The 27,722-nt window shown below is 41.4% G+C and overlaps 1 protein-coding gene across 3 annotated transcripts in view; it reads right to left on the reverse strand.

Annotated features, from left to right (window-relative positions):
* Positions 1–1,628: 1,628 nt before the first annotated feature.
* The window catches only part of LOC100196681 (far upstream element-binding protein 3), a 131,232-nt gene continuing 105,138 nt past the window's right edge, over positions 1,629–27,722 (reverse strand). For all 3 annotated transcript variants that reach the window (XM_045714895.1, XM_014191992.2, XM_014191990.2), the window contains one exon: positions 1,629–2,903. In XM_045714895.1, coding sequence (XP_045570851.1) covers positions 2,859–2,903 — 45 coding nt within the window. In that variant the 3' untranslated portion in view covers positions 1,629–2,858. The remainder of the gene's footprint in view (positions 2,904–27,722) is intronic.

Genomic DNA, 27,722 nt, shown 5'->3' on the forward strand with positions numbered 1-27,722 from the left:
CATTGAACTATGTTTGTCAAACAATTTTCCATAGTCACAGCCTACAATCTTGTTTAATGTAAAGTTCAATCTTAAACTAGTAGGAGAGACGATGAGACACAATTTGGTTTGTGAGCGGACCAAGTAATTTGGTGTCACTCTAAAGCGGAAAGGTGGAATAAACGAGTCAGGAGTAGGTTTTGTTGATTGAACCCAGTTCTCGATTGAGAGATTTCTGACAATACAAACACTCCAACACAGTCAATGAGAATCTCCAAAGGAACAACATACATCTTCTTCTTTAGATGACACAGGATCACATTACGATTATCTTTAAACTATAACAACAATCACATATTCGTCACCGTCTTAATGGATCTTCTTGGATAGCACCTCTCTCTCCGTAGCCATTCTCCAGAGCTAGTTTATCTTCCTCCCTTCTTGCTGGTTCCATCGTCTCTCTTATAGGGGAAAGAGAATGTCATTCGTACTGTCAGCTGTGCTTAATTGCCTCTGGTTACCTTGTCTCACATGCCTTGTTGGGCTACTATCCGTGAGCCCAGCCTGCCCTCTGGTGGTCCTTCCACATTATACAAAGTTCTTGCAACCAATAGAATGTTATACATATCGGGGATATAATCTTCCGAGCTCTGCAGATTTTGCCCTCGAGGAGGCAGATCATTAGATCATTTATTTTGGTATTGTCCATATGTAGCTCGTTTTTGGTCACAGGTCCAGGAATGGCTGAAGAATTGCAACATTTACCTAGAACTAGCGCTGCAGATAGCAATACTGGGTAATGTGAAAAGTCATAGCCAATCATTCAATAATGTAATCATTATTTTAGCAATTTGCAATCTGTAGAAACTATGAGAATAGAAAGGTTCAGTACATTCGTGAAGCATCACAGCACAGTTGAAAAAGATATGGCAAATAGAAATCCAATATGGATGGTGTTAAGAGATAGATGGGAGGGGTTGAGTGGAGCTGAAGGGTGGGACTAATAACAACAAGATAAACAATGTAAAACATACAGGGTCTGTAAAATGTATATAGGTTCAGAACTTTTGTGAAATAGCAGAGTTACAAATATATGGCAAATAGAAATCAAACTGGATGGACATCAGAATTAGAGGAAGGCCAGGACTAAAAACAAACAAAATATAACTATTGTAAAATAGATGTGGAGAATGAGGGCTGCAGTAGATATCTCAGATGGGGGGGAGTGAGGCCTAAGAGGGTTTTATAAATAAGCAACAACCAGTGGGTCTTGCAACAGGTATACAGAGACGACCAGTTTACAGAAGAGCATAGAGTGCAGTAATGGGTCCTATAAGGAGCATTGGTGGCAAATCTGATGGCCGAATGATAAAGAACATCTATATACGTATATATGCCTTGCTTCAGTCATGTGTTCTCTTATGGGTCAATGATTTTATTGACAATATTTAGGAATTATGTTCTCGCCTCAATTACTTAGAAGTTCATGTTGTCCCACCCCTCCCATGTGTGCCCAGGTGCATATTTGATAGCCCATATACAGTAAGGATGTAAGGCTTACTAGTTATGGCAAATGTTAGGAAGACCTGGTTGTTGTAAAGAAAAATACAAACAATTATTAAAAACAGCAAAGCTTTACATTGACCACATCTTTTCACATATGTTTTATTTGGGTCTTTTTCATTTACCATGTTGATTAGCTCCAGCCAATGGAAGCTCGGTGCATGTACAAAGAAAAATAATGCAATTCATCCATTGATGGACGGTGACAAAAATAATGACATTGCCAGTATTTCAATGTTTTATTTTTAGAGTTTATGGATTTGCATGTGGCTGTGCATTATATGATGTCTGAATAGGAAAGAGGATCTGAATCAAGCCTATTGGTATTCTGGATCAATTCTTGATCCAAAAAGACACTGTTTTGGCATTAAATCCACATCCGCTTGCATTGCTTGGTAGTGTATTAGCATGGTATGAGACAAGATAAATAATACAATTTAAGTAAAATAAAAATAAACTGTATTATTCTAAATTGAGACATGAATAAAAATTGCTATCACATCAACAAAAATAAAAATCTTTCAGAATGTACTTGTTTTCAGTATAGAATGACATGTATACAGATTATATTACACCTTTTTTTGTTTTGTCTCAATGACTGTTCTTTAGTAAATAGGAAACTCAACTGTGTGTTAGTCTGAGAAACATTAACTATATAGTTGTTTTATGTTTGTGAAACATTGAAATGTACACAATGAGAAGTGATTTTGTAACAACAGTTTTGAAAGGGTAATTGTATCAAATATAAATCATTTATATCAAAATGTATATCAAATGTATATCATTAGCGCTAATATAAACTACTTTCATCACTGCCATGTAAAACTTGTAAGTTGGACAGACTGTACATGATTGTCTGGGGCTGCTGTACAGAGAAGTTGTAGAGCATATTTTAATTTAAAGTTTTATCCATGAGGCCCGGGTTTGAACACTTGACAAGACGTTGACATTTCTGAGTATGTCTCACTTGTAACATAATATTGTTATTATTTTTATAATAATACAAATCTGTCAATCAACCAAATGTATTTCTTAAAAACCCCTTTTTGCATCAGCAGTTGTCACAAAGGTTTTACAGATACCCAGTCTAAAAACCTAAGACCAATCAAATCATATGCCAAAGCACAGCATCTAGGAAACACTAGCGAGAAGTCATAAAGCTAGGATTAAAACTAGAGAGGAACCATGCTCCGAGGGCTGTGCTGAGTGCACATTTAAGAGTACATGGCCCCTTATTGTTATTCAAGCTGTTCCAACGTTGTAGGTGACCAGCAGTGTCAAATAATAACCAGGGTGGCTATAGAGTGGGCAGAAGTTCAACACTCAGGAGTCAATGTCATGTAATTTGTATTTTTCATAGCCTGAGAGAGAGAGAGAGAGAGAGAGAGAGAGAGAGGATCAATGACAAAGTTCTCACAGAGGTACACTGTAACACATTATATTAATAATTACCCCCCAAAAATATATCATTGTCTTTCAGAGCTGTTGCAATAGAAAACATTGAAACGTTGTTAAATATTTGTTACTTTGGTATACATTGAGAGAGGTAGTAGAAAGAGAGAGAGAGTAATATATCACTCACACACACAGACATGGCTTCAAAGTTGGTCATAGTTTCATATCATAGTTTCTAGTCTGAGAGGTTTGATACAATAAGAGGGTTAAATAGAACCTAAGAGGGTAGGAGCTATTGTCTACAAACAGTATGAATAAAAACAATGGCTACTGCTCAATGGATAAATAGCCTTCATTTTTTACATGTCAATGAAAACAATTAATACATATCAGTCTTAAATAATATATATCTATATAAAAACATATAGGGAGGGGCAGTTGAGTGAGCTGGGGCCTTTTATGTATTTAAAGTGTCATTTTGTTTTCATAAAAAATGAAAATATTTAATCTATATCTGACATGTTAATGTTGTCTTCTTTTATTAAATCAATAACCATGTGTGTGAGGTGTATACTTTTGTTTAAGACCACCAAGAAACACTCTGTATGCCCCTGATTTAGCCCACTGCAGTAAAAGTTTATTAAGGGGGTAAAATGGATCTGGTTAGGTCAGCATTAAAAGAGGCCCATTTTAAAAAATACAAATGAACCTTTTCGGGGGGGGTTGACTATGACATACGCTGGACACTCCATCCCCAGACATCCTAGGATGCCCCCCCTGAGAACTATTTTTAAAAGGTTAAAGGTTAGACAGGTTTAAAACAGTTGTTTCAAAGACACTAGGGGACACCTTTTGTGCACATATAATTCCCTTGTGTGTAAGAGACGTAGATGAGCAACATGTTGACCATTAAAACATGGATGGCTGAGAACTCTTTTTAAAAAGTTTAAAGGTTAAACAGGTTTAAAAAAACAGTTGTTTCAATGACACACCACACACAGACATACATACACACCCCAATGAACCCATTTCTCTTGTGTAAAGAGAGAGAGAGAGATAAACAGATCGGGGAGACAAACAGAGACATCATTAAAGGTAAATTACATTTTCTTTTCAAATCCTTTTCTTTTCTTCTAAATCTTTAGTACAGAAATGCATACAGATTACAATTATTAAACGTTTACTATGCAATATTAAACTATACCACTAATGTTTGTTTTACTAAACCTTTATATAAATCATACAAGTTATTATTACACAATACAACATATTACTACACAATATGTTTATATGTATAATAATTTTTTGTATGAAAAACTGTTTATTACTTTCTTAGAGAAAAAGAAGAGTCAGCATTTTCATCCTTTTCAGGGGCCTATTGTAATCAGTCTCCAAATCCCTGTATTCAAGCTGTAAGGGCCTCAGACATTGCCTCTTCCACTCCATGGCCTTCCAGGTTTCGTATGTTTTATTTTCGATGATAGATCAACCTTGTTGCCGTTAAGCCCAAGTTTTGTGTTGAGGACAGAAGGGACCATCTTCGTAAATGTTCCCGATGGTGGAAAAACTGTTGCACTTGTTTCATCAAATCAAGTACCTTAATTAAACCAATCTCGCCACTTGAAGCTAAAGACGAGCACAAAATAGTTCACCCCTGTGCAAGCGTTTGAAAATACATACCGAACGAACAGATTTGGTTTTCACCTAGCCGACTAGAGGAAAAATCTGTTGATGTGCCCTTGAGCAAGGCACTTAACCCTAATTGCTCTGGATAAGAGAATCTGCTAAATAAGTGAAATTTAAAGTGTGAGATCAGTGTCTTCAACAGGTAGCGTGACCCCTTTGTCTGCACTCCATAGGTCATAGCAAGTTGTAGTTATCTACCTTTAATTATTCAATGGAATGATATCAGCAAGTTCTATATCTATACTGTGTATTATTTTGTCATTATCTTACCAAGGAGGGAGAATGGCAGAGCGGTAACTATGTGGGCCAAAAGGAGGAGGTATCAGAAGAAAACGGTGCAAGGTATGTCACCGGAGTATGAAATGTATACGTGTCGTGATTCACCAACCCTTCAACTAGAAGTGTGCACTTGTTCACTCCCCCTCATGTATTTGAAAGTGTTGGATTGAGGCAAGAACATCTCTAGGAATGTTCCACCATTTTCCTTACACCACTCCATTCCTTTTAAATCATAAGGTGGAGTGTATGAGCATACAGTTCGGGAGAAGGATAGAGAATCGAAAAGCAACATCTGTCTCAGTATTCAATCTTGTTTGGTTGTAAATTAGAGTGGTGTTGTGCCCTCGGTTGTGATTTTGAAGTTGTAATTGTGAGATGCTGTTGCTCTTAAGTTAAATATGCATCTTGTTTACAAAAGTTTAAAATGTACTGTTAATGTTCACCCATGCTGGCCTTCTTTGGAATGCTTTTAAACTTTTGAGTGAGAATGTTTTCTTCTTAATTTATGCCCATTTTTAGTTATCCTTGTCTTTAATCTGAACCCAATTTATGCTGTCAAAGGACTTGGAAACTGGTTGTCCTCAAAGTTTCTTTATGACTGCCCTCAATGTTCATTTTGAACCATTCATGTACGTCAGTTGATATGTGGGTAATGTGTGTGAATTGAATCTCCTAAATTCAGTGTCAGCCTACAGCAAATAAGAGACTATAGCTAATATTATATGAGACATATTTATCCTTTGCTTTGATATTAGGCTACAGATTGTAGGGGACTTCTCTATTGAGGGATTTTCTAAAACCAGAGAGAAAAGTTAGCAGTTTAGGGGGGTAAATTGTTGTAGAGACGATACAATATACTTTATTGTCCATTAACACTGAGTATAAGAAACACAAGGAACACCTTGCTAATATTGAGTTGCACCCCCCCCTCAGTTCGTCGGGACATGAACTCTACAAGGTGTTGAAAGCTTTTCACAGGAACGCTGGCCCATGTTGACTCCAATGCTTCCCACAGTTGTGTGAAGTTGGCTGGATGTCCTTTGGGTGGTGGACCATTTTTGATTCGCACAGGAAACTGTAGTTGCAGTTCTCTACACAAACGGGTGCGCCTAGCACCTACTATCATACCCCATTGAAAGGCACTTACATTTTTTGTCTTTCCCAATCTATGGTACACATACACAATCCATGTCTCAAGGCTTAAATATCTTTCTGTAACCTACCTCCTCCCCTTGATCTAAAATGATTCAAGTGAATTTAACAAGTGACATCAATAAGGGATCAGAACTTTCCCCTGGTCAGTCTGTCATGGAAAGAGCAGGTGTTCTTAATGTTTTGTAAACTCTGTACATGGAAATTGATTTCATGATGCCAGCATACAAATACACAAACACAACACATTATAATACATACAGTATGGAAAAAGTCACACATATTCAAAGTCTCTGCGGCCTACTGTCCGACCATATATTTGTATATGGCTGTACTTTTAAAGAAGTACAAAGGAGTAAATGGATCTACACCACAACCATAAAATTAAATATCCTTAAATTGTCCCAGACAAGGATTAATCTCATGACCTTTACATTAACAGTATTTAGGCAGTGATGTCAACGTTGCAGGGCCGTAAATGAGTTGTAGGTTCAATGCACTTACACTTACACTTTTCTCCAGCCAACTTTACAGTTGGTGCTATGCATTCGGGCAGGTAGCGTTCCCCTGGCATCCGTCAAACCAGATTAGTCCGTCGGACTAACAGATGGTGAAGCGTGATTCACCACTCCAGAGTCCAATGGCAGTGAGCGTTACACCACTCTAGCCTACACTTGGCATAGCGCATGGTGATCTTAGGCTTGTGTACGGCTGCTCGGCCATAGAAACCCATTTCATGAAGCTCCCAACGAACAGTTCTTGTGCTGACGTTGCTTCCTGAGCCAGTTTGGAACTTGGCAGTGAGTTGCAACCGAGGACAGACGATTTTTACACACTACACGTTTCAGCACTCGGCGGTCCCGTTCTGTGAGCTTGTGTGGCCGACCACTTTGTGGCTGAGCCTTTGTTTCCACTTCACAATAACAGCACTTACAGATGACCGGGGCATCTCTAGCAGGGCAGAAATTTGACAAACTGACTTGTTGGAAAGGTGGCATCTGATGACGGTGCCACGTTGAAAGTCACTGAGCTCTTCACTAAGGCCATTCTACTGGCAACGTTTATTTATGGAGATTGGTGGCTGTGTACTCGATTTTATATACCTGTCAGCAACAGGTGTGTCTGAAATACGTGAAACCACTACTTTGAAGGCGTGTCGACATACTTTTGTATATATAGTGTAAATAATATAGTAGATCTAATAGATTCACTGTGTTTTCTTCATTATGAATTACTTCAGTGGTTACAAACACTGTCCTCCAGGTACCTTTGGGTAGCATGTATGGAAAGTGAAGCAGCAATGGTGCATTATTTAAGAAACTGTATGGATTACAGCCATCAAGTCCCCATATAATGGAACATTTTATGAGCAGCCAACCAAGCTAGCTAGCATTAGCTCACTGTTTTGTGAACAAATAAACTTGTGAGCATCGCCTTTCAGCTTTGCTTTCTTTTACTTAGCAAAACTAGAAAACTGACTATCTACACTACCAGTCAAAAGTTTTAGAACACCTACTCATTCAAGGGTTTTTCTTTATTTTCTACATTATAGAATAACAGTGAAGACATCAAAACTATGAAATAACACAAATGGAATCATGGAGTAAGCAAAAAAGTGTTAAACAAAATAAAATACTTTATATTTCAGATTCTTCAAAGTAGCCACTCTTTGCCTTGATGACAGCTTTGCACACTCTTGGCATTCTCTCAACCAGCTTCACCTGGAATGCTTTTCCAACAGTCTTGAAGGAGTTCCCACATATGCTGAACACTTGTTGGCTGCTTTTCCTTCACTCTGTGGTCCAACTCATCCCAAACCATCTCAATTGGGTTGAGGTCAGGTGATTGGAGAGGCCAGGTCATCTGATGCAGCACTCCATCACGCTCCTTCTTGATCAAATAGCCTTTACACAGCCTGGAGGTGTGTTGGGTCATTGTCCTGTTGAAAAACAAATGATAGTCCCACTAAGCGTAAACCAGATGGGTTTAGTCTCTTCTTATTATTGCTGTCCTTTAGTAGTGGTTTCTTTGCAGCAATTCGACCTTGAAGGCCTGATTCACACAGTCTCCTCTGAACAGTTGATGTTGAGATGTGTCTGTTACTTGAACACTGTGAAGCATTTATTTGGGCTGCAATCTGAGGTGCAGTTAACTCTAATGAACTTATCCTCTGCAGCAGAGGTAACTCTGGGTCTTCCTTTCCTGTGTCGGTCCTCATGAGAGCCAGTTTCATCACAGAACTTGATGTTTTTTGCGACTGTAGTTCAAGAAACTTTAAAAGTTCTTGACATTTTCCAGGATTGACTGACCTTCATGTCTTAAAGTAATGATGGGTTGTTGTTTATCTTTGCTTATTTGAGCTGTTCCTGCCATAATATGGACTTGGTCTTTTACCAAATAGGGCTATCTTCTGTATACCAGCCCTACCTTGTCACAAGCTCAAATGCATTAAGGAAAGTTAACTTTTAACAAGGCACACCTGTAAATGGAAATTCCAGGTGCCTACCTCATGAAGCTGGTTAAGACAATGCCAAGCGTGTGCAAAGCTGTCAACAAGGCAAAAGGTGGCTACTTTGAAGAATCTCAAATATAAAATATATTTTGTTTAACTCTTTTTTGCTTACTACATGATTCCATATTTGATGGTTTTGATGTCGTCACTATTATTCCACAATGTAGAAAATAGTAAAAATAAAGAAAAACCCTTGAGTAGGTGTGTCCAAACTTTTGACTGGTACTGTACATTGTAATAATGTTGTATGGTGGTATTATAAATGTTGTATTGTAGATATGGAGCGGTGTAATAATGTTGTACGGTGGTATTATAAATGTTGTATTGTAGATATGGAGCGGTGTGATAATGTTGTACGGTGGTATTATAAATGTTGTATTGTAGATATGGAGCGGTGTGATAATGTTGTACGGTGGTATTATAAATGTTGTATTGTAGATATGGAGCGGTGTAATAATGTTGTACGGTGGTATTATAAATGTTGTATTGTAGATTTGGAGCGGTGTGATAATGTTGTACGGTGGTATTATAAATGTCGTATTGTAGATATGGAGCGGTGTAATAATGTTGTACAGTGGTATTATAAATGTTGTATTGTAGATATGGAGCGGTGTAATAATGTTATATGATGTCCAGTTTTATATTTTGTTTTATGTGTAATGTAAGTGCCTTAATATTTTTGGACTCAAGGAAGAGTAATGGGGATCTCGAATAATTACAAATGTCTTGAGGTCTGTTTCGCTCTAGCAAAAACGTAAACAAATTGTTAGGACCAATGAGAAAAGAGTTACTAACTTCGGATGTCAACGTGCCCTAATATTATTAATATTCTTCTTTGCGAGGCTTCCAGATCCATAACAAATTGACATTATAGGCCACGTTTAAATACATTGGATGAAAATGTTGTGTGGGTGGATTTGATGGGGGGGGGACTGTTTATGATGGTAGGTGATTAACTTACTTAAAATAAAATGTCCCTCTCTGAATGGCACACATGCACAATCCATGTCTCAATTGTCTCAAGACTTAAAAATCCTTTGTCAACCTGTCTCCTCCCCTTCATGTACAGTGGATATAGAAAGTCACCACCCCCTTTCAATATGTTCACCTTTGGTTGCCTTACAGCCTGAAATGAAAACAAAATCTGACCTTTTGCGGCGTTATTTGCACACAGTAACTCACAATATCCAAGTTAAAAAAAGTTGAATACCCTATTTGGATAAGTGAACACCCCTGTAGGTTAATACTTGGTTAACCACCTTTTGCTTGAATTACAGCCATGATTCTCTTTGAATACGTCTCTACTAACTTTGCACACCTAGACTGTGCAATATTTGCCCATTCTTCCTTGCAGAATTGTTCAAGCTCAGTCAAACTGCATGGTGACCACTCATGGACTGCACTCTTCAAGTCAGTCCACAGATTCTCAATGGGATTTAGGTCGGGGCTCTGACTAGGCGACTCAAGGACATTCACCTTCTTGTCCTTCAGCCACTGTACGGTTGCTTTGGAGGTGTGCTTTGGGTTATGTCATGTTGAAACATGAACCATCTTCCCATTTTCAACTTCCTGGCAGAGGACTGCAGGTTCTCCTCAAGTATCTGTTGGTATTTTGCACTGTCCATTTTCCCTTCTATCCTGACAAGTGCTCGAGTCCCTGCTGAAGAGAAACGCCCCCACAACAGGATGCTGCCACCGCCGTGCTTTACTGTAGGCATGGTGTTCTTTGGGTGGAAAGATGTATTGGGTTTTCGCCAGACATATCATTTTGAGTTCAGTCCAAAAAGTTAAATTTTGTTCTCATCTGACCACAGCATCTCTTGGCCTCAGCTTTTTGCCAAAGCTCAAACAATACTTTTTTTTTCTTTCCACCCCCCCATAGAGGCCAGATTTGTGGAGCACTTGTGATATAGTGGTCACATGCACACATTGACCAGTCTTTACCATAAAGGCTTGAAGCTCCTCCAAAGTCACCTTTGTCTTCCTGGTAAGTAGCCTCTCTGATCAGTCTCCTCCTTGCCCGGCCTGATCTATGCAGGGTCTGGGTGGTGCCATGCGCCTTCCACTTCTTAATAATGGTCTTAACTGTGCTCCGAGGGACAAAGCCTTTGAAATCTTTTTATATCCATCCCCTGACTTGTGCCTTTCCACAACTTTATCTCGTACCTTTCCGCCCGTATTGGATTCGTTGCTTTGAATTGCACTACTGAGCAGTGGAGTCCTCTATGAACAACTGCTTTTATTCTGAACTCATCAGTCACTACAATGGATCACAGATGGAAGCCAATTAGCTTGTTTTATGATCTGGAAGGTGGTTGTTTATACCTCAGCAAGCATGCAATTGCAATTCTTAGGGGGTGTTTAACTGTTTTACTTGTAATTCATTTTCAGAGTTTTATTTAGTTGTTTGGTCAGTAGTTGTATGGTCAGTAATTGTGGGGTTGTGGTCAGTAGTTGTGGGGTTGTGGTCAGTAATTGTGGGGTTGTGGTCAGTAGTTGTGGGGTTGTGGTCAGTAGTTGTGGGGTTGTGGTCAGTAGTTGTGTGGTTGAGGTCAGTAGTTGTGTGGTCAGTAATTGTGTGGTTGAGGTCAGTAGTTGTGTGGTCAGTAATTGTGTGGTTGTGGTCGGTAGTTGTGTGGTTGTGGTCAGTAGTTGTGTGGTTGAGGTCAGTAGTTGTGTGGTCAGTAGTTGTGTGGTCAGTCGTTGTGTGGTTGTGGTCAGTAGTTGTGTGGTCAGTAGTTGTGTGGTTGTGGTCAGTAGTTGTGTGGTCAGTAGTTGTGTGGTCAATAGTTGTGTGGTTGTGGTCAGTAGTTGTGTGGTCAGTAGTTGTATGGTTGTGGTCAGTAGTTGTGTGGTCAGTAGTTGTGTGGTTGTGGTCAGTAGTTGTGTGGTTGTGGTCAGTAGTTGTGTGGTTGAGGTCAGTAGTTGTGTGGTCAGTAGTTGTGTGGTCAGTAGTTGTGTGGTCAGTAGTTGTGTGGCCAGGAGTTGTGTGGTTGTGGTCAGTAGTTGTGTGGTTGTGGTCAGTAGTTGTGTGGTTGTGGTCAGTAGTTGTGTGGTTGAGGTCAGTAGTTGTGTGGTCAGTAGTTGTGTGGCCAGGAGTTGTGTGGTTGTGGTCAGTAGTTGTGTGGTTGTTGTCAGGTAGTTGTGTGGTTGTGGTCAGTAGTTGTGTGGTCAGTAGTTGTGTGGTCAGAAGTTGTGTGGCCAGTAGTTGTATGGTTGTGGTCAGTAGTTGTGTGGTTGTTGTCAGGTAGTTGTGTGGTCAGTAGTTGTGTGGTCAGTCGTTGTGTGGTTGTGGTCAGTAGTTGTGTGGTTGTGGTCAGTAGTTGTGTGGTTGTGGTCAGTAGTTGTGTGGTCAGTCGTTGTGTGGTTGTGGTCAGTAGTTGTGTGGTTGTGGTCAGTAGTTGTGTTGTTGTGGTCAGTAGTTGTGTTGTTGTGGTCAGTAGTCATGTGGTTCAGAAGTTCTGTGGTCAGTGGTTGTTGTCAGTAGTTTAGTGGATGTGCTCAGTAGCTGTGGTCAGTAGTTGTGGCCGGAAGTTGTGTTTTCAGTAGTTGTGGTCAGATGTTGTGGTCAGTAGTTGTGTTAATTAGTTGCCTGGTTCAGTAGTTGTGTCGTCGGTAGTTGTGGTGAGTAGTTTTTTGTATTTGTATTTTGTAAGGATCACCATTAGCAGCTTCCAAGGCAGCAGCTATTCTTCCTGGCGTCCAGCAACATTAAGGCAGTTATATACAATTTCAAATAAACATGACTACATTTCAAAACAAGTGTGTTCCCTCAGGCCAATACAATGACCCAAGTCCAGCTCATTTAATCAATACCATTGTGTCGCTGAGTTGTCAAAAAGCTTCAGCAAATGTACATTATCCTAGGGACATTGGAAGACACAATGTAAATAACCTAATTGTATGTCCCTCTTTCTGCCCGGAATGTCTCTGCTGATCCTACAGCTATTGTATGCAGTAATCACGAGCCTATGAACCACTGAGGTGGTGTGCCCTAGTAGGAAGTCCACCGTGTGCAGCTCACCCTGCACTAATAAAATAACCTGAGTATGTCTACCTCTGCTAAGCTTCCCAGTAAAGCAAGAGAAATGATCAACTATCCCAGAAAAGTGTAAACATATGTAGCTTAGAAACAAGGTTCATGAAGTCAATAACTTGCTAGTAACAGATGACATTCATATTCTGACATTCTGTGAAACTCACTTAGATAATGCCTTACTTAGATGATACAGTGGTAGCAATACATGGTTATCAGATCTACAGAAAAGAAAGGTGGAGGTGTGGCTGTTTATATTTAGAACCACATTCCTGTAAAGCATAGAGAGGATCTCATGTTAAATACTGTTGAAGTAATATGGCTACAGGTTTATCTGCCTCACCTAAAGCCCATTCTGGTGGGAAGCTGCTACAGACCACCAAGTACTAACAGTCACTATCTGGATAATATGTGTAAAATGCTTGATGAAAGCATTGTATGTGAGATGAATAGAGAGGTATACTTTCTGGATTATTTAAATATTGACTGGCTTTCATCAGGCCGCCCACACAAGAGAAAGCTTCAAACTGTAACTTGTGCCTGCAACCTGGTTCAGGTTATCAATCAACCTACCAGGGTAGTTACAAACAGTACATGAATAAAACCATCAACATGTATTGATCATATCTTTACTAATGCTTAAGAAATTTGTTTAAAAGCAGTATCCGAATCCATCAGATGTAGTGATCAGAATATAGTAGCCATATCTAGGAAAACCAAAGTTCCAAAGGCTGGGCCTAATATAGTGTATAAGAGATCATACAAGAGGTTTGGTAGTGATTCCTATGCTGAAGATGTAAAGAACATTTGCTGGTCTGTGGTGTGTAATGAGGAGCAACCAGACGCTGCGCTGGACACATTTATGAAATTGCTTATCACAGTTACTAATAAGCACCCATTAATTAAGAAAATTACTGTAAAAACTGTTAAATCCCCTTGGATTGATGAGGAATTGAAACATTGTATGGTTGAGAGGGATGAGGCAAAAGAAATGGCAAATAGGTCTGGCTGTACAACAGATTGGCAAACATACTGCAAATTGAAGAATCATGTGACTAAACTGAATAAAAAGAATTAACTACACAATGAAACAAAGATAAATTACATAAAGAATGATAGTAAAAAGCTTTGGAGCACCTTAAATAAAATATTGTGCAAATAGGCAAACTCGGCTCCATCATTCATTGAATCAGATGGCTCATTCATCACAAAACCCACTGATATTGCCAACTACTTTAATGATTTCTTTATTGGCAAGATTATCAATCTTAGGCATGACATGCCAGCATCAAACGCTGACACTACACATTCAAGTATATCTGACCAAATGATGAAAGACCAGCGTTGTACTTTAGAGTATGGAAGAGGTGAAGAAATGACTGTTGTCCATAAACAATGACAAACCACTGGGACATAAGATATGACTGGCAGTTAAGAAAGAGCACATTTATCATCACATTGCTGTCAAGTCAGTCCTTCAAACAGATGCTGGAATATGGAGTGATAGTAGTGTGATCCATCAGATAACATTTCTGATGGCACTAATATCACCCCATAACGGATCCCCGTTGGCTGTTTCACTGTTCCTAATGGATTCCAGCCCTAATGGATTTTAGGGTAATAATAACTGAAAACATCATTTCTCTCATGTCAAATAGTGCAACTTTCGTGTGGTGTCGCAAATCTAAGAATGTCGCTGAAAGAAAGACGGTTCTGCCGAGTTATTCGAGGAAGGCTCCACACCTCTTTCTTGCTTGAGTATCTAACCAAATTATTTTCAGATCTTATTTTTGCTATTTTTGTAGCTTTAGCTACTATGCGTGTGTTTTCTATCCCTGTTCGCTTCTCTCCCTGTAGGATTTACAGACGCTCCCCACCCCTTGACTGCATCCCTTCTAATAGTGTACACTGCACACACAATTCATGTGGAATTACGGGTCTCTGGCAGCATTTTTCCAACTCTCTCTTTCCCCTCCTTGTCTCTTTTGACCTCACCCTTTCCCAATCCACTCCAACTCAAAGGCAGGCAATACACTTGACCTCATTTTTACAAGAGGCTACTTTCTTACTAATCTCATTGCAACCCCTCTCCGTTTAGTCAATTAATGATTAATTAGGCTTCTCTAAGTTCCGATCCTGCTGATGGTCATTAGTAGCCTACCAAACTTGCTAACTGCCTGGTACTCAGCACTCTATTGTCCCTCTAATCACTCTGACGTCAATGCAAATGTCATCGAAAATCTAATCAAACACCTCATGACAGCCCATGAGCTCATGTTGCGCAACATTTCTATAGGCTATGCAATCGCATAGGCTATGCAATCGCGCAAGATTTAAAAAGAGAATCCCATCAGCTTTCTATATGTTAGGCCTACTATATTTATTTCTCAACATTCCTAATATTAAGCACATTGCTTCTCTTTACAACTGAAGTATAGCCTACCTGGCTGGTATGAAAATTAACCATGGGAAAAGCGTCCTTCATTCGCTATTTAAGTGCATAGATTACATACAATTCTTCCAACATTTTCAATATGCGCTTCGGAATTCGATAAGGACGCGAACAGTTGCGTCCCCGATGTGTAGCCTGTGAGAAGTACCCGATCACGTGACGGGCATTGGCTAATAAGAATTGAGATATCTGAGAGAGCCATGTGAGTTAGAGGTGCTTCGGAGCACACAGCTGAGAGAAAGGATTTATAATTATTATTTTCAGCCCAAGGGCACAATGGCCACTGCCCGCAAAAGGCATTCATTTTTTTAGGGGGCATTACAGCCTCACAAAGGGGATGCCGCAGGGAAATTCGAGGCATTATCAAGTGCTTGTGAAATTGTGAATGAGAGACTGATGAAGTGTGTGCAGCCTACGCAAAAAACAAAGCAGAGCTCATGCCTTTCATGCAACTTTTTTCAAATCATCATTAGTCACATCATGCAGCCTTAGAATGTACAGTGGCAAGAAAAAGTATGTGAACCCTTTAGAATTACATGGATTTCTGCATAAATTTGTCACAGATGAAGATCAGATTACATTTTAAGTCACAACAATAGACCAACACAGTGTGCTTAAACTAATAACACAAACAATTATACTTTTTAATGTCTTTGTTGAACACACTGTAAACATTCACAGTGCAGGGTGGAAAAGGTATGTGAACCCTTGGATTTAATAACTGGTTGACCCTCCTTTTTGTAGCAATAACCTCAACCAAACATTTTCTGTGGTTACGGATCAGACCTGCACAACGGTCAGGAGGAACTTTGGAACATTCCTCTTAACAAAACTGTATCAGTTCAGCAATATTCTTGGGATGTCTGGTGTGAACTGCTCTCGAGGTCATGCCACAGCATCTCAATCGGGTTGAGGTCTGGACTCTGACTGGGCCACTCCAGAAGGTGTATTTTCTTCTGTTGAAGCCATTCTGTTGCTGATTTACTTCTGTTTTTTGTCGTTGTCCTGTTGCATCATCCAACTTCTGTTGAGCTTCGATTGGCAGACAGATAGCCTTACATTCGCCTGCAAAATGTCTTGATAAACTTGGGAATTCATTTTTCCGTTGATGATAGCAAACTGTCCAGGCACTGAGGCAGCAAAGCAGCCCAAACCATGATGCTCCCTCCACCATACTTTACAGTGGGGATGAGGTTTTGATGTTGGTGTGCTGTGCCATTTTTTCTCTCCACACATAGTGTTGTGTGTTCCTTCCAAACAACACAACTTTAGTTTCATCTGTCCACAGAATATTTTGCCAGGTGCTCTTTTGTGAACCTCACATGTGCAGCAATGTTTTTTTTGGACAGCAGTGGCTTCTTCCGTGGTGTTCTCCCATGAACACCATCCTTGTTTAGTGTTTTATGTATTGTAGACTCGTCAACAGAGATGTTTGCATGTTCCAGAGATTTCTGTAAGTCTTTAGCTGACACTCTAGGATTCTTCTTAACCTCATTGAGCATTTTGCGCTGTGCTCTTGCAGTCATCTTTGCAGGACGGACACTCCTACCAAGAGTTGCAACAGTGCTGAACTTTCTCCATTTATAGACAGTTTGTATTACCGTGGACTGATGAACATCAAGGCTTTTAGAGAAACTTTTGTAACCATTTCCAGCTTTAACCTCTCTGGGGTATGTGGGACGATAGCATCCCACCAGCGGGACACACTCCCAACAGCCAGTGAAATAGCAGGGCGCCAAATTCAAAACAACAAAAATCTCATAATTCAAATTTCACAAACATACAACTATTATATCCCATTTTAAAGATACACTTCTCGTTAATCCAACCACATTGTACGATTTCAAAAAGGCTTTACGGCGAAAGCATAACATTAGATTATGTTAGGACAGCACCTAAACAAGAAAAACCACACAGCCATTTTCCAAGCAAGGAGAGGCGTCACAAAAACCAGAAATACAGCTAAAATGAATCACTAACCTTTGATGATCTTCATCAGATGGCACTCATAGGACTTCATGTTACACAATACATGTATGTTTTGCTCGATAAAGTTCATATTTATATCCAAAAACCCCATTTTACATTGGCGTGTAATGTTCAGAAATGTTTTGCCTCCCAAAACTTCCGGTGAATGAGCACATCAATTTACAGAAATACTCATCATAAACATTGATAAAATATTAAACTGTTATTCAAAGAATTATAGATACACTTCTCCTTAATGCAACCGCTGTGTCAGATTTAAAAAAAACTTTACAGCGAAAGCACACTTTGCAATAATCTGAGAACAGTGTTCAGACACGAAACCAAACCCGCCATTTTGTGGAGTCAACAAAACTCAGAAATAATATTATAAATATTCACTTACCTTTGATGATCTTCATCAGAATGCACTCCCAGGAATCCCAGGTCCACAATAAATGTTGGTTTTGTTCGATAAAGTCCATAATTTATGTCCAAATACCTCCTTTTTGATAGCGAGTTCAGTCCACTACTCCAAATGCAGGAAGCGCGTGCAAAATGTCACAAAAAAAGTCAAAAAAAGTTATATTTACGTTTGTAGAAATATGGCAAACGATGTATAGCATCAATCTTTAGGATGTTTTTAACATAAATCTTCAGTAATATTCCAACTGGACAATTCCAATGTCTTCAGAAAAGAAAAGTATCACAGCTAACTCTCACGTGAGCGTGCGACTCTGAACTCATGTCATTTTCTCACTCATCAACTTCCAAGCCCTCTTGTTCGCTCCATATTCACAGTAGAAGCATGAAACAACATTCTAAAGACTGTTGACATCTAGTGGAAGCCTTAGGAAGTGCAAAATGAACCCTAAGTCACTGTATACTGTATAGGCGATCACTTGAAAAACTACAAACCTCAGATTTCTACACTTCCTGGTTGGATTTTTATCAGGTTTTTGCCTGCCATATGAGTTCTGTTATACTCTCAGACATCATTCAAACAGGTTTAGAAACTTCAGCGTGTTTTCTATCCAAATCGACTAATAATATGCATATCCTACCTTCTGAGCCTGAGTAGCAGGCAGTTTAATTTGGGCACGCCTTTCATCCGGACGTCAAAATACTGCCCCCTACCCTAGAGAAGTTAATCAAGTCAATAATTCTTAATCTTAGGTATTTTAAAATCTCTTTTGTTCAAAGCATGGTTCACATCAGGCAATGCTTCTTGTGAATAGCAAACTCACATTTTCTCCAATCTCATCTCATTGATTGGACTCAAGGTTAGCTGACTCCTGACTCCAATTAGCTTTTGGAGAAGTAATTAGCCTAGGGGTTCACATACTTTTTCTAACCTACACTGGGAAAGCTTAAATTAAGTATTCAATATAGACAAGAAAAATACAATAATTTGTGTGTTATTACTTTAAGCACACTGTTTGTCTGATGTCACTTAGACGAAGATCAGATCACATTTTATGACCAATTTATGCAGAAATACAGGTAATTCCAAAGTGGCTCACATACCTTTTCTTGCCACTGTATTAAAAATCAAAACATATAAGCCAACGTTTGTATCATAACTTAAGTTGCATAAACAACTAAATTAAGCATATAGGAGGACCTGTTTCTTTGTTAACCACTCAACACAGAATAGAACACAGAATGCTCACTCCCTCAAATCGTTTGGAGAGAAAATCCTTTCCATTTGCTATGTTCAATTATATTCTTCAAACTATAAAATAATGCCACAGAATTCTAAGCAAATCTTGTCTGCTAAATGAACTAGTGTAGCCCACAGCCATATGGCATAGCCAGATGTAGTCGGTCTAAAATAAATAATGGATTTATTGTGATGGTGTAGGCTATATTAAATGGATTTCTTTGACTTTATATTTATTATACCCCTTTTTCTATGGCATCCCATTGGTAGTTACAGTCTTGTCCCATCACTGCAACTCCCGTACGGACTCGTTGAGAGCAGTACGTCCTCCAGCCAAGCCGCACTGCTTCTTGAAACAATGCCCGCTTAACCCAGAAGCCAACCAATGTCTCGGAGGAAACATCGTACACCTGGCGACCGTGTCAGCGTGCACTGCGCCCAGCCCGCCACAGGATTCGGACGACGTTGGGGCATGGGCCTCCCGGTCGCGGCCGGCTGTGACAGAGCCTGGACACTAACCAGGATCTCTAAGTGGCACAGCTAGCACTGCGATGCAGTACCTTAGACCAATGCGCCACTCGGGAGGCCTTATTTGACTTTCTAAAACATAGATGTTCCAAAGGTTTGCATCAGTGGCTGGTAGGCTATGTGGGGAAGCAAGGAGATGCTACATGTGTTTGATAATTAGCGGTCAATTGCCATGAGACCGGCAGTTATTTGCTTGACAATCACCGGCTGATGAAATGTAATGACCACCACAGACCTAGCCATGCGCGTCGCAAACCTCTCTCTCTCGCTCTCTATTATCACCATCATCATCATTTCTCCCTTTTGCTAAATCCTTCTCCCTCCCGTCTCCTGATTCTGCCTCTTCGCCCTAATGTCTTCCCTTTCCGCATCCTATGACTCGCACTGTCCCCTTTCTTTCCGGCCGGCTCGGGTCTCCCCTCCTGCTCTGTGGCTGAGTGACTCATTGCGAGCTTAAAGAACAGGGCTGTGGGCAGCTGAGAGAAAATGGAAAACTAAACGTACGGAGGACCTACAGTGGGGGGAAAAAGTATTTGATCCGATGCTGATTTTGTACATTTGCCCACTTACAAAGAAATGATCAGTCTATAATTTTAATAGTAGGTTTATTTGAACAGTGAGAAACAGAATAACAACAAAAAAATCCTGAAAAACGCATGTCAAAAATGTTATAAAATGATTTACATTTTACTGAGGGAAATAAGTATTTGACCCCTCTGCAAAACATGACTTAGAACTTGGTGGCAAAACCCTTGTTGGCAATCACAGAGGTCAGACGTTTCTTGTAGTTGGCCACCAGGTTTGCACACATCTCAGGAGGGATTTTGTCCCACTCCTCTTTGCAGATCTTCTCCAAGTCATTAAGATTTCAAGGCTGATGTTTGGCAACTCGAACCTTCAACTCCCTCCACAGATTTTCTATGGGATTAAGGTCTGGAGACTGGCTAGGCCACTCCAGGACCTTAATGTGCTTCTTCTTGAGCCACTCCTTTGTTGCCTTGACCGTGTGTTTTGGGTCATTGTCATACTGGAATACCCATCCACGACCCATTTTCAATGCCCTGGCTGAGGGAAAGAGGTTCTCACCCAAGATTTGACGGTACATGGCCCCGTCCATCGTCCCTTTGATGCGGTGAAGTTGTCCTGTCCCCTTAGCAGAAAAACACCCCCAAAGCATAATGGTTCCACCTCGATGTTTGACGGTGGAGATGGTGTTCTTGGGGTCATAGGCAGCATTCCTCCTCCTCCAAACACGGCGAGTTGAGTTGATGTCAAAGTGCTCCATTTTGGTCTCATCTGACCACAACACTTTCACACAGTTGTCCTCTGAGCCATTCAGATGTTCATTGGCAAACTTCAGACGGGCATGTATATGTGCTTTCTTGAGCAGGGGGACCTTGCGGGCGCTGCAGGATTTCAGTCCTTCACGGCGTAGTGTGTTACCAATTGTTTTCTTGGTGACTATGGTCCCAGCTGCCTTGAGATCATTGACAAGATCCTCCCGTGTAGTTCTGGGCTGATTCCTCACCGTTCTCATGATCATTGCAACTCCACGAGGTGAGATCTTGCATGGAGCCCCAGGCCGAGGGATATTGAACTTTTGTCATAAGAAACTAGCTCCCTGGTATACAGAAAGTACACAAGCTCTGAAGCAAGCTTCCAGAAAATTGGAACGGAAATGGCGCCACACCAAACTGGAAGTCTTCCGACTAGCTTGGAAAGACAGTACCGTGCAGTATAGAAGAGCCCTCACTGCTGCTCGATCATCCTATTTTTCCAACTTAATTGAGGAAAATAAGAACAATCCAAAATTTATTTTTGATACTGTCGCAAAGTTAACTAAAAAGCAGCATTCCCCAAGAGAGGATGGCTCTCACTTCAGCAGTGATGATGAATTCATTAACTTCTTTGAGGAAAAGATCATGATCATTAGAAATCAAATTACGGACTCCTCTTTAAATCTGCGTATTCCTCCAAAGCTCCGTTGTCCTGAGTCTGCACAACCCTGCCAGGACCTAGGATCAAGGGAGACACTAAAGGGTTTTAGTACTATATCTCTTGACACAATGATGAAAATAATCATGGCCTCTAAACCTTCAAGCTGCATACTGGACCCTATTCCAACTAAACTACTGAAAGAGCTGCTTTCTGTGCTTGGCCCTCCTATGTTGAACATAATAAACGGCTCTCTATCCACCGGATGTGTACCAAACTCGAAAAAGCCAAATCTTGACCCAGAAATTATAAAAAACTATCGGCCTATATCGAATCTTCCATTCCTCTCAACATTTTTAGAAAAAGCTGTTGCGCAGCAACTCACTGCCTTCCTGAAGACAAACAATGTACACGAAACGCTTCAGTCTGGTTTTAGACCCCATCATAGCATTGAGACTGCACTTGTGAAGGTGGTAAAGGACCTTTTTATGACGTTAGACCGAGGTTCTGCGTCTGTCCTCATGCTCCTAGATCTTAGTGCTGCTTTTGATACCATCGATCACCACATTCTTTTGGAGAGATTGGAAACCCAAATTGGTCTACATGGACAAGTTCTGGCCTGGTTTAGGTCTTATCTGTCGGAAAGATATGTTTGTCTCTGTGAATGGTTTGTCCTCTGACAAATCAACTGTACATTTCGGTGTTCCTCAAGGTTCCGTTTTAGGACCACTATTGTTTTCACTATATATTTTACCTCTTGGGGATGTCATTCGAAAACATAATGTTACATTTCACTGCTATGTGGATGACACACAGCTGTACATTTCAATGAAACATGGTGAAGCCCCAAAATTGCCCTCTACTCTTAAACTCGGACAAAACAGAGATGCTTGTTCTAGGTCCCAAGAAACAAAGAGATCTTCTGTTGAATCTGACAATTAATCTGGATGGTTGTACAGTCGTCTCAAATAAAACTGTGAAGGACCTCGGCGTTATTCTGGACCCTGATCTCTCTTTTGAAGAACATATCAAGACTGTTTCAAGGACAGCTTTTTTCCATCTACGTAACATTGCAAAAACCAGAAACTTTCTGTCCAGAAATGACGCAGAAAAATTAATCCATGCCTTTGTTACTTCTAGGTTGGACTACTGCAATGCTCTACTTTCCGGCTACCCAGATAAAGCACTAAATAAACTTCAGTTAGTGCTAAATACGGCTGCTAGAATCCTGACGAGAACCAAAAAATGTTATCATATTACTCCAGTGCTAGCCTCCCGACACTGGCTTCCTGTTAAGGCAAGGGCTGATTTCAAGGTTTTACTGCTAACCTACAAAGCATTACATGGGCTTGCTCCTACCTATCTTTCCGATTTGGTCCTGCCGTCCATACCTACACGTACGCTATGGTCACAAGACGCGGGCCTCCTAATTGTTCCTAGAATTTCCAAGCAAACAGCTGGAGGCAGGGCTTTCTCCTATAGAGCTCCATTTTTATGGAATAGTCTGCCTACCCATGTGAGAGACGCAGACTCAGTCTCAACCTTTAAGTCTTTACTGAAGACATATTTCTTCAGTAGGTCCTATGATTAAGTGTAGTCTGGCCCAGGGGTGTGAAGGTGAACGGAAAGGCTGGAGCAACGAACCGCCCTTGCTGTCTCTGCCTGGCCGGTTTCCCCTCTTTCCACTGGGATTCTCTGCCTCTACCCCTATTACGGGGGCTGAGTCACTGGCTTACTGGTGTTCTTCCATGCCGTCCCTGGGAGGGGTGCGTCACTTGAGTGGGTTGAGTCACTGACGTGGTCTTCCTGTCTGGGTTGGCCCCCCCTTGGGCTGTGCCGTGGCGGAGATCTTTGTGGGCTATACTCGGCCTTGTCCCGGGATGGTATGTTGGTGGTTGGAGATATCCCTCCAGTGGTGTGGAGGCTGTGCTTTGGCAAAGTGGGTGGGTTTATATCCTACCTGTTTGGCCCTGTCCGGGGGTTTCATCCGATGGGGCCACAGTGTCTCCTGACCCCTCCTGTCTCAGCCTCCAGTATTTATGCTGCAGTAGTTTATGTGTCGGGGGGCTAGGGTCAGACTGTCACATCTGGAGTATTTCTCTTGTCTTTTCCGGTGTCCTGTGTGAATTTAAATATGCTCTCTCTAATTCTCTCTTTCTTTCTTTCTTTCTTTCTTTCTCTCTCTCTCTCTCTCTCTCTCTCTCTCTCTCCTCGGAGGACCTGAGCACTAGGACCATGCCTCAGGACTACCTGGCTTGATGACTCCTTGCTGTCCCCAGTTCACCTGGCCGTGCTGCTGCTCCAGTTCCAACTGTTCTGCGTGCAGCTATGGAACCCTGACCTGTTCACCGGACGTGCTACCTGTCCCAGACCTGTTGTCCCAGACCTGCTGGAACCCTGACCTATTCAACGGACGTGCTACCTGTCCCAGACCTGCTGTTTTCAACTCTCTAGAGACAGCAGGAGCGGTAGAGATACTCTCAAAGATCGGCTATGAAAAAGCCAACTGACACTTACTCTTGTGTTACTGACTTGTTGCACCCTCGACAACTACTATGATTATTATTATTTGACAATGCTGGTCATTTATGAACATTTGAACATCTAGGCCATGTGCTGTTATAATCTCCACCCAGCACAGCCAGAAGAGGACTGGCCACCCCTCATAGCCTGGTTCCTCTCTAGGTTTCTTCCTAGGTTTTGGCCTTTCTAGGGAGTTTTTCCTAGCCACCGTGCTTCTACACCATGGTGTTTATCTACAGAACAGCAAGAGGAACTGTCCCTCCCTACCTTCAGGCTATGCTCAAACCCTACACAAGCACTCCGTTCTGCCACCTCAGGTCTCTTGGCCCTCCCACCCCTACGAGAGGGCAGCACCCGCTCAGCCCAGTCCAAGCTCTTCTCTGTCCTGGCACCCCAAAGGTGGAACCAGCTTTCTCCTGAAACTAGGACAGCAGAGTCCCTGCCCATCTTCCAAAGACATCTGAAACCCTACCTCTTCAAACAGTATCTTAAATAATCCTGCTCTTCACCTCAACCCCCCCCCCCCAAAAATGTAAATTATGAACTAGCACTTGACCTCCCTTTTCTAGAGCTGACTCTAATGATAGCTACTTTAATGAGGAAACATGTATTTTCTATACCTGTGATATGTGGTTGTCCCAACCAGCCATTCATAGATGAAAGCACTAAGTCGCTCTGGAGCATTTTCTAAATGAGTAAACATTTTTTTTTATAAATAACTATTTTCCTGGAATTCTACACATTTTGCCAGGACAATATTGTATCTGAGTAACAAAATAAATTGGGGCACGTGTCCTTCATGCACGGTCGGTAATTCGGTCATGATTACTAAACAGTGCATTCGCAAAGTATTCTGACCCCTTAACTTTTTCCACATTATATTTCGTTAAACTGAAATATAACATTTACATAAGTACTCAGACCATTTAAAATCAGTACTTTGTTGAAGCACCTTTGGCAGCGATTATAGCCTTGAGTTCTCTTGGGTATGACATTACAAGCTTGGCACACCTTTATTTGGGGAGATTCTCCCCTTCTCTGCAGATCCTCTCAAGCTCTATCAGGTTGGATGGGGAGCGCCACTGCACAGCTATTTTCAGGTCTCTCCAGAGATGTTAGATCGGGTTCAAGTCCGGGCTCTGGCTGGGCCAATCAAGAATATTTAGAGACTTGTCCCGAAGCCACTCCAGCGTTGTCTTCGCTGTGCACTTATGGTCGTTGTCCTGTTGGAAGGTGAACCTTCGCCCCAGTCTGAGGTCCTGAGCGCTCTGGTGCAGGTTTAATCAACAAACTATCTGTACTTTGCTCCGTTCATCTTTCCCTCGATCCTGACTAGTCTTCCAGTCCCTGCCGCTGAAAAACATCCCCATAGCATGATGCTGCCACCACCATGCTTCACCATAGGGATCGTGCCTAATTTCCTCCAGACGTGACGCTTGGCATTCAGGTCAAACAGTTCAATCTTGTTTCTCATGGTCTGAGTCCTTTATGTGCGTATTGGCAAATTCCAAATGGGCTGTCATGTGCCTTTTCCTGAGGAGTGGCTTCCGTCTGGCCACTGTGGTACCTTATATAGATAGGTGTGTGCATTTTCAAATCATGTCCAATCAATTGAATTTACCACAGGTGGACTCCAATCAAGTTGTAGAAACATCTCAAGGATGATCAAAGGAAACAAGATGCACTTCAGCTCAATTTTCAGTCTCATAGCAAAGAGTTTGAATACTTATGTGAATAATGTATTTCTAAAAAACAGTTTTTGCTTTGTCATTATGAATTGTGGGAAAAAAGTCAATGGGTCTGAATTCTTTCCGAATGCACTGTATATACACAAAAGTATATGGACACCCCTTCAAATTAGTGGATTCGGCTGCCACGAGCCACACTCATTGCTGACAGGTGTATAAAATAGAGCACCCAGCCATGCAATGTTCATAGACACACATTGGCAGTAGAATAGCGTTACTGAAGAGCTCAGTGACTTTCAAATTGGATAGGATGCCACCTTTCCAACAAGTCAGTTTATCACATTTCTGCCCTGCGAGAGCTGCCCCGGTCAACTGTAAGTGCTGTTGTTGTGAAGTGGAAACCTCTGGTGCAACAACAGCTCAGCCGAGAAGTGGTAGGCCATACAAACTCACAGAAAGGGACCGCTGAAGCTTGTAAAAATAGTCTATCCTCAGTTGCAACACTCACTACCGAGTTCCAAACTACCTCTGGAAGCAACGTCTGCACAAGAACTGTTCATTGGGAGCTACATGAAATGGGTGCACACGGCCAAACAGCCACACACAAGCATAAGATGACCACGCGCAATGCCAAGCGTCTGCTGGAGTGGTGTAAAGCTCACCGTTCTCTGAAGTGATGAATCTGGGTTTGGCAGATACCAGGAAAACGCTACATGCCCAAATGCATAGTGCTAACTGTAAAGTTTGGTGGAGGAGGAATAATGGTCTGGGGCTGTTTTTCATGGTTCAGGCTATGCTCCTTAGTTCCAGTAAAGGGAAAATGTAATACAGCATACAATGACATTCTAGACGATTCTGTGCTTCCGTTTGAGGAATGCCATCTCCAGTTTCAGCATGACAGTGCCCACTTGCACAAAACGCGGTCGATACAGAAATGGTTTGTCTAGATCGTTGTGGAAGAACTTGACTGGCCTGCACAAAGCCCTGACCTCAATTCCATTGAACACCATTTGAAATTAATGAACAATTTTATGCTGAAATGTCTTGAGTCAGCAAGTATTCAACCCCTTCGTTGCATGGACTCACTCTGTGTGTAATAGTGTTTATTAAGACACATGCGTCCTTCCTAAAAAAGGCATCCTGGCTCAGTCTACTTTCCACCAGGCACCAGGCACAAATTAACCTTTCAGCAGGACAATAACAGCTAGACAATCTGGAACCTCTTTCTAAAATGATCTGCCAAAATTGTTGCAACCCCTATTACTAGCCTGTCAACCTCTCTTTTGTATCGTTTGAGATCCCTAAAGATTGGAAAGCTGCCACGGTCATCCCTCTCTTCAAAGGGGGAGACACTCTAGACCCAAAATCTTACAGACCTATATCCATCCTGCCCTGCCTTTCTAAAGTCTTCGAAAGCCAAGTTAACAAACAGATCACCGACCATTTCGAATCTCACCGTACCTTCTCCGCTATGCAACCTGGTTTCCGAGCTGGTCATGGGTGCACCTCAACCACACTCAAGGTCCTAAACGATATTATAACCGCCATCGATAAAAGACAGTACTGTGCAGCCGTCTTCCTCGACCTGGCAAAGGCTTTCGACTCTGTCAATCACCGCATTCTTATTGGCAGACTCAACAGCCTTGGTTTCTCAAATGATTGCCTCGCCTGGTTCACTAACTGCTTCTCAGACAGAGTTCAGTGTGTCAAATTGGAGGGCCTGTTGTCCGGACCTCTGGCAGTCTCTATGGGGGTGCTACACGGTTCAATTGTTGGGCCGACTCTTTTCTCTGCATACATCAATGATATCCCTCTTGCTGCTGGTGATTCTCTGATCCACCTCCACGCAGACGACACCATTCTGTATACATCTGGCCCTTCTTTGGACACTATGTTAACAAATCTCCAAACGAGTTTCAATGTCATACAACTCCTTCCGTGGCCTCCAACTGCTCTTAAATGCTAGTAAAACTAAATGCATGCTCTTCAACCGATTGCTACCCGCACCCGCCCGCCCGACTAGCATCACTACTCTGGACGGTTCTGACTTAGAATATGTGGACAACTACAAATACCTAGGTGTCTGGTTAGACTGTAAACTCTCCTTCCAGACTCACATTAAGCATCTACAATCCAAAATTAAATCTAGAATCTGCTTCCTATTTCGCAACAAAGCCTCCTTCACTCATGCTGCCAAACATGGTCCCGTATGGCTCAGTTGGTAGAGCATGGTGTTTGCAACACCAGGGTTGTGGGTTCAATTCCCACGGGGGACCAGTACGGAGAAAAAAAAATGAAATATATGCATTCACTACTGTAAGTCGCTCTGGATAAGAGCGTCTGCTAAATGACTAAAATGTAAATGT

The sequence above is a fragment of the Salmo salar genome, chromosome ssa03 (genome assembly GCF_905237065.1).
Source record: "Salmo salar chromosome ssa03, Ssal_v3.1, whole genome shotgun sequence".
In the NCBI taxonomy this organism is placed as follows: Eukaryota; Metazoa; Chordata; class Actinopteri; order Salmoniformes; family Salmonidae; genus Salmo; species Salmo salar.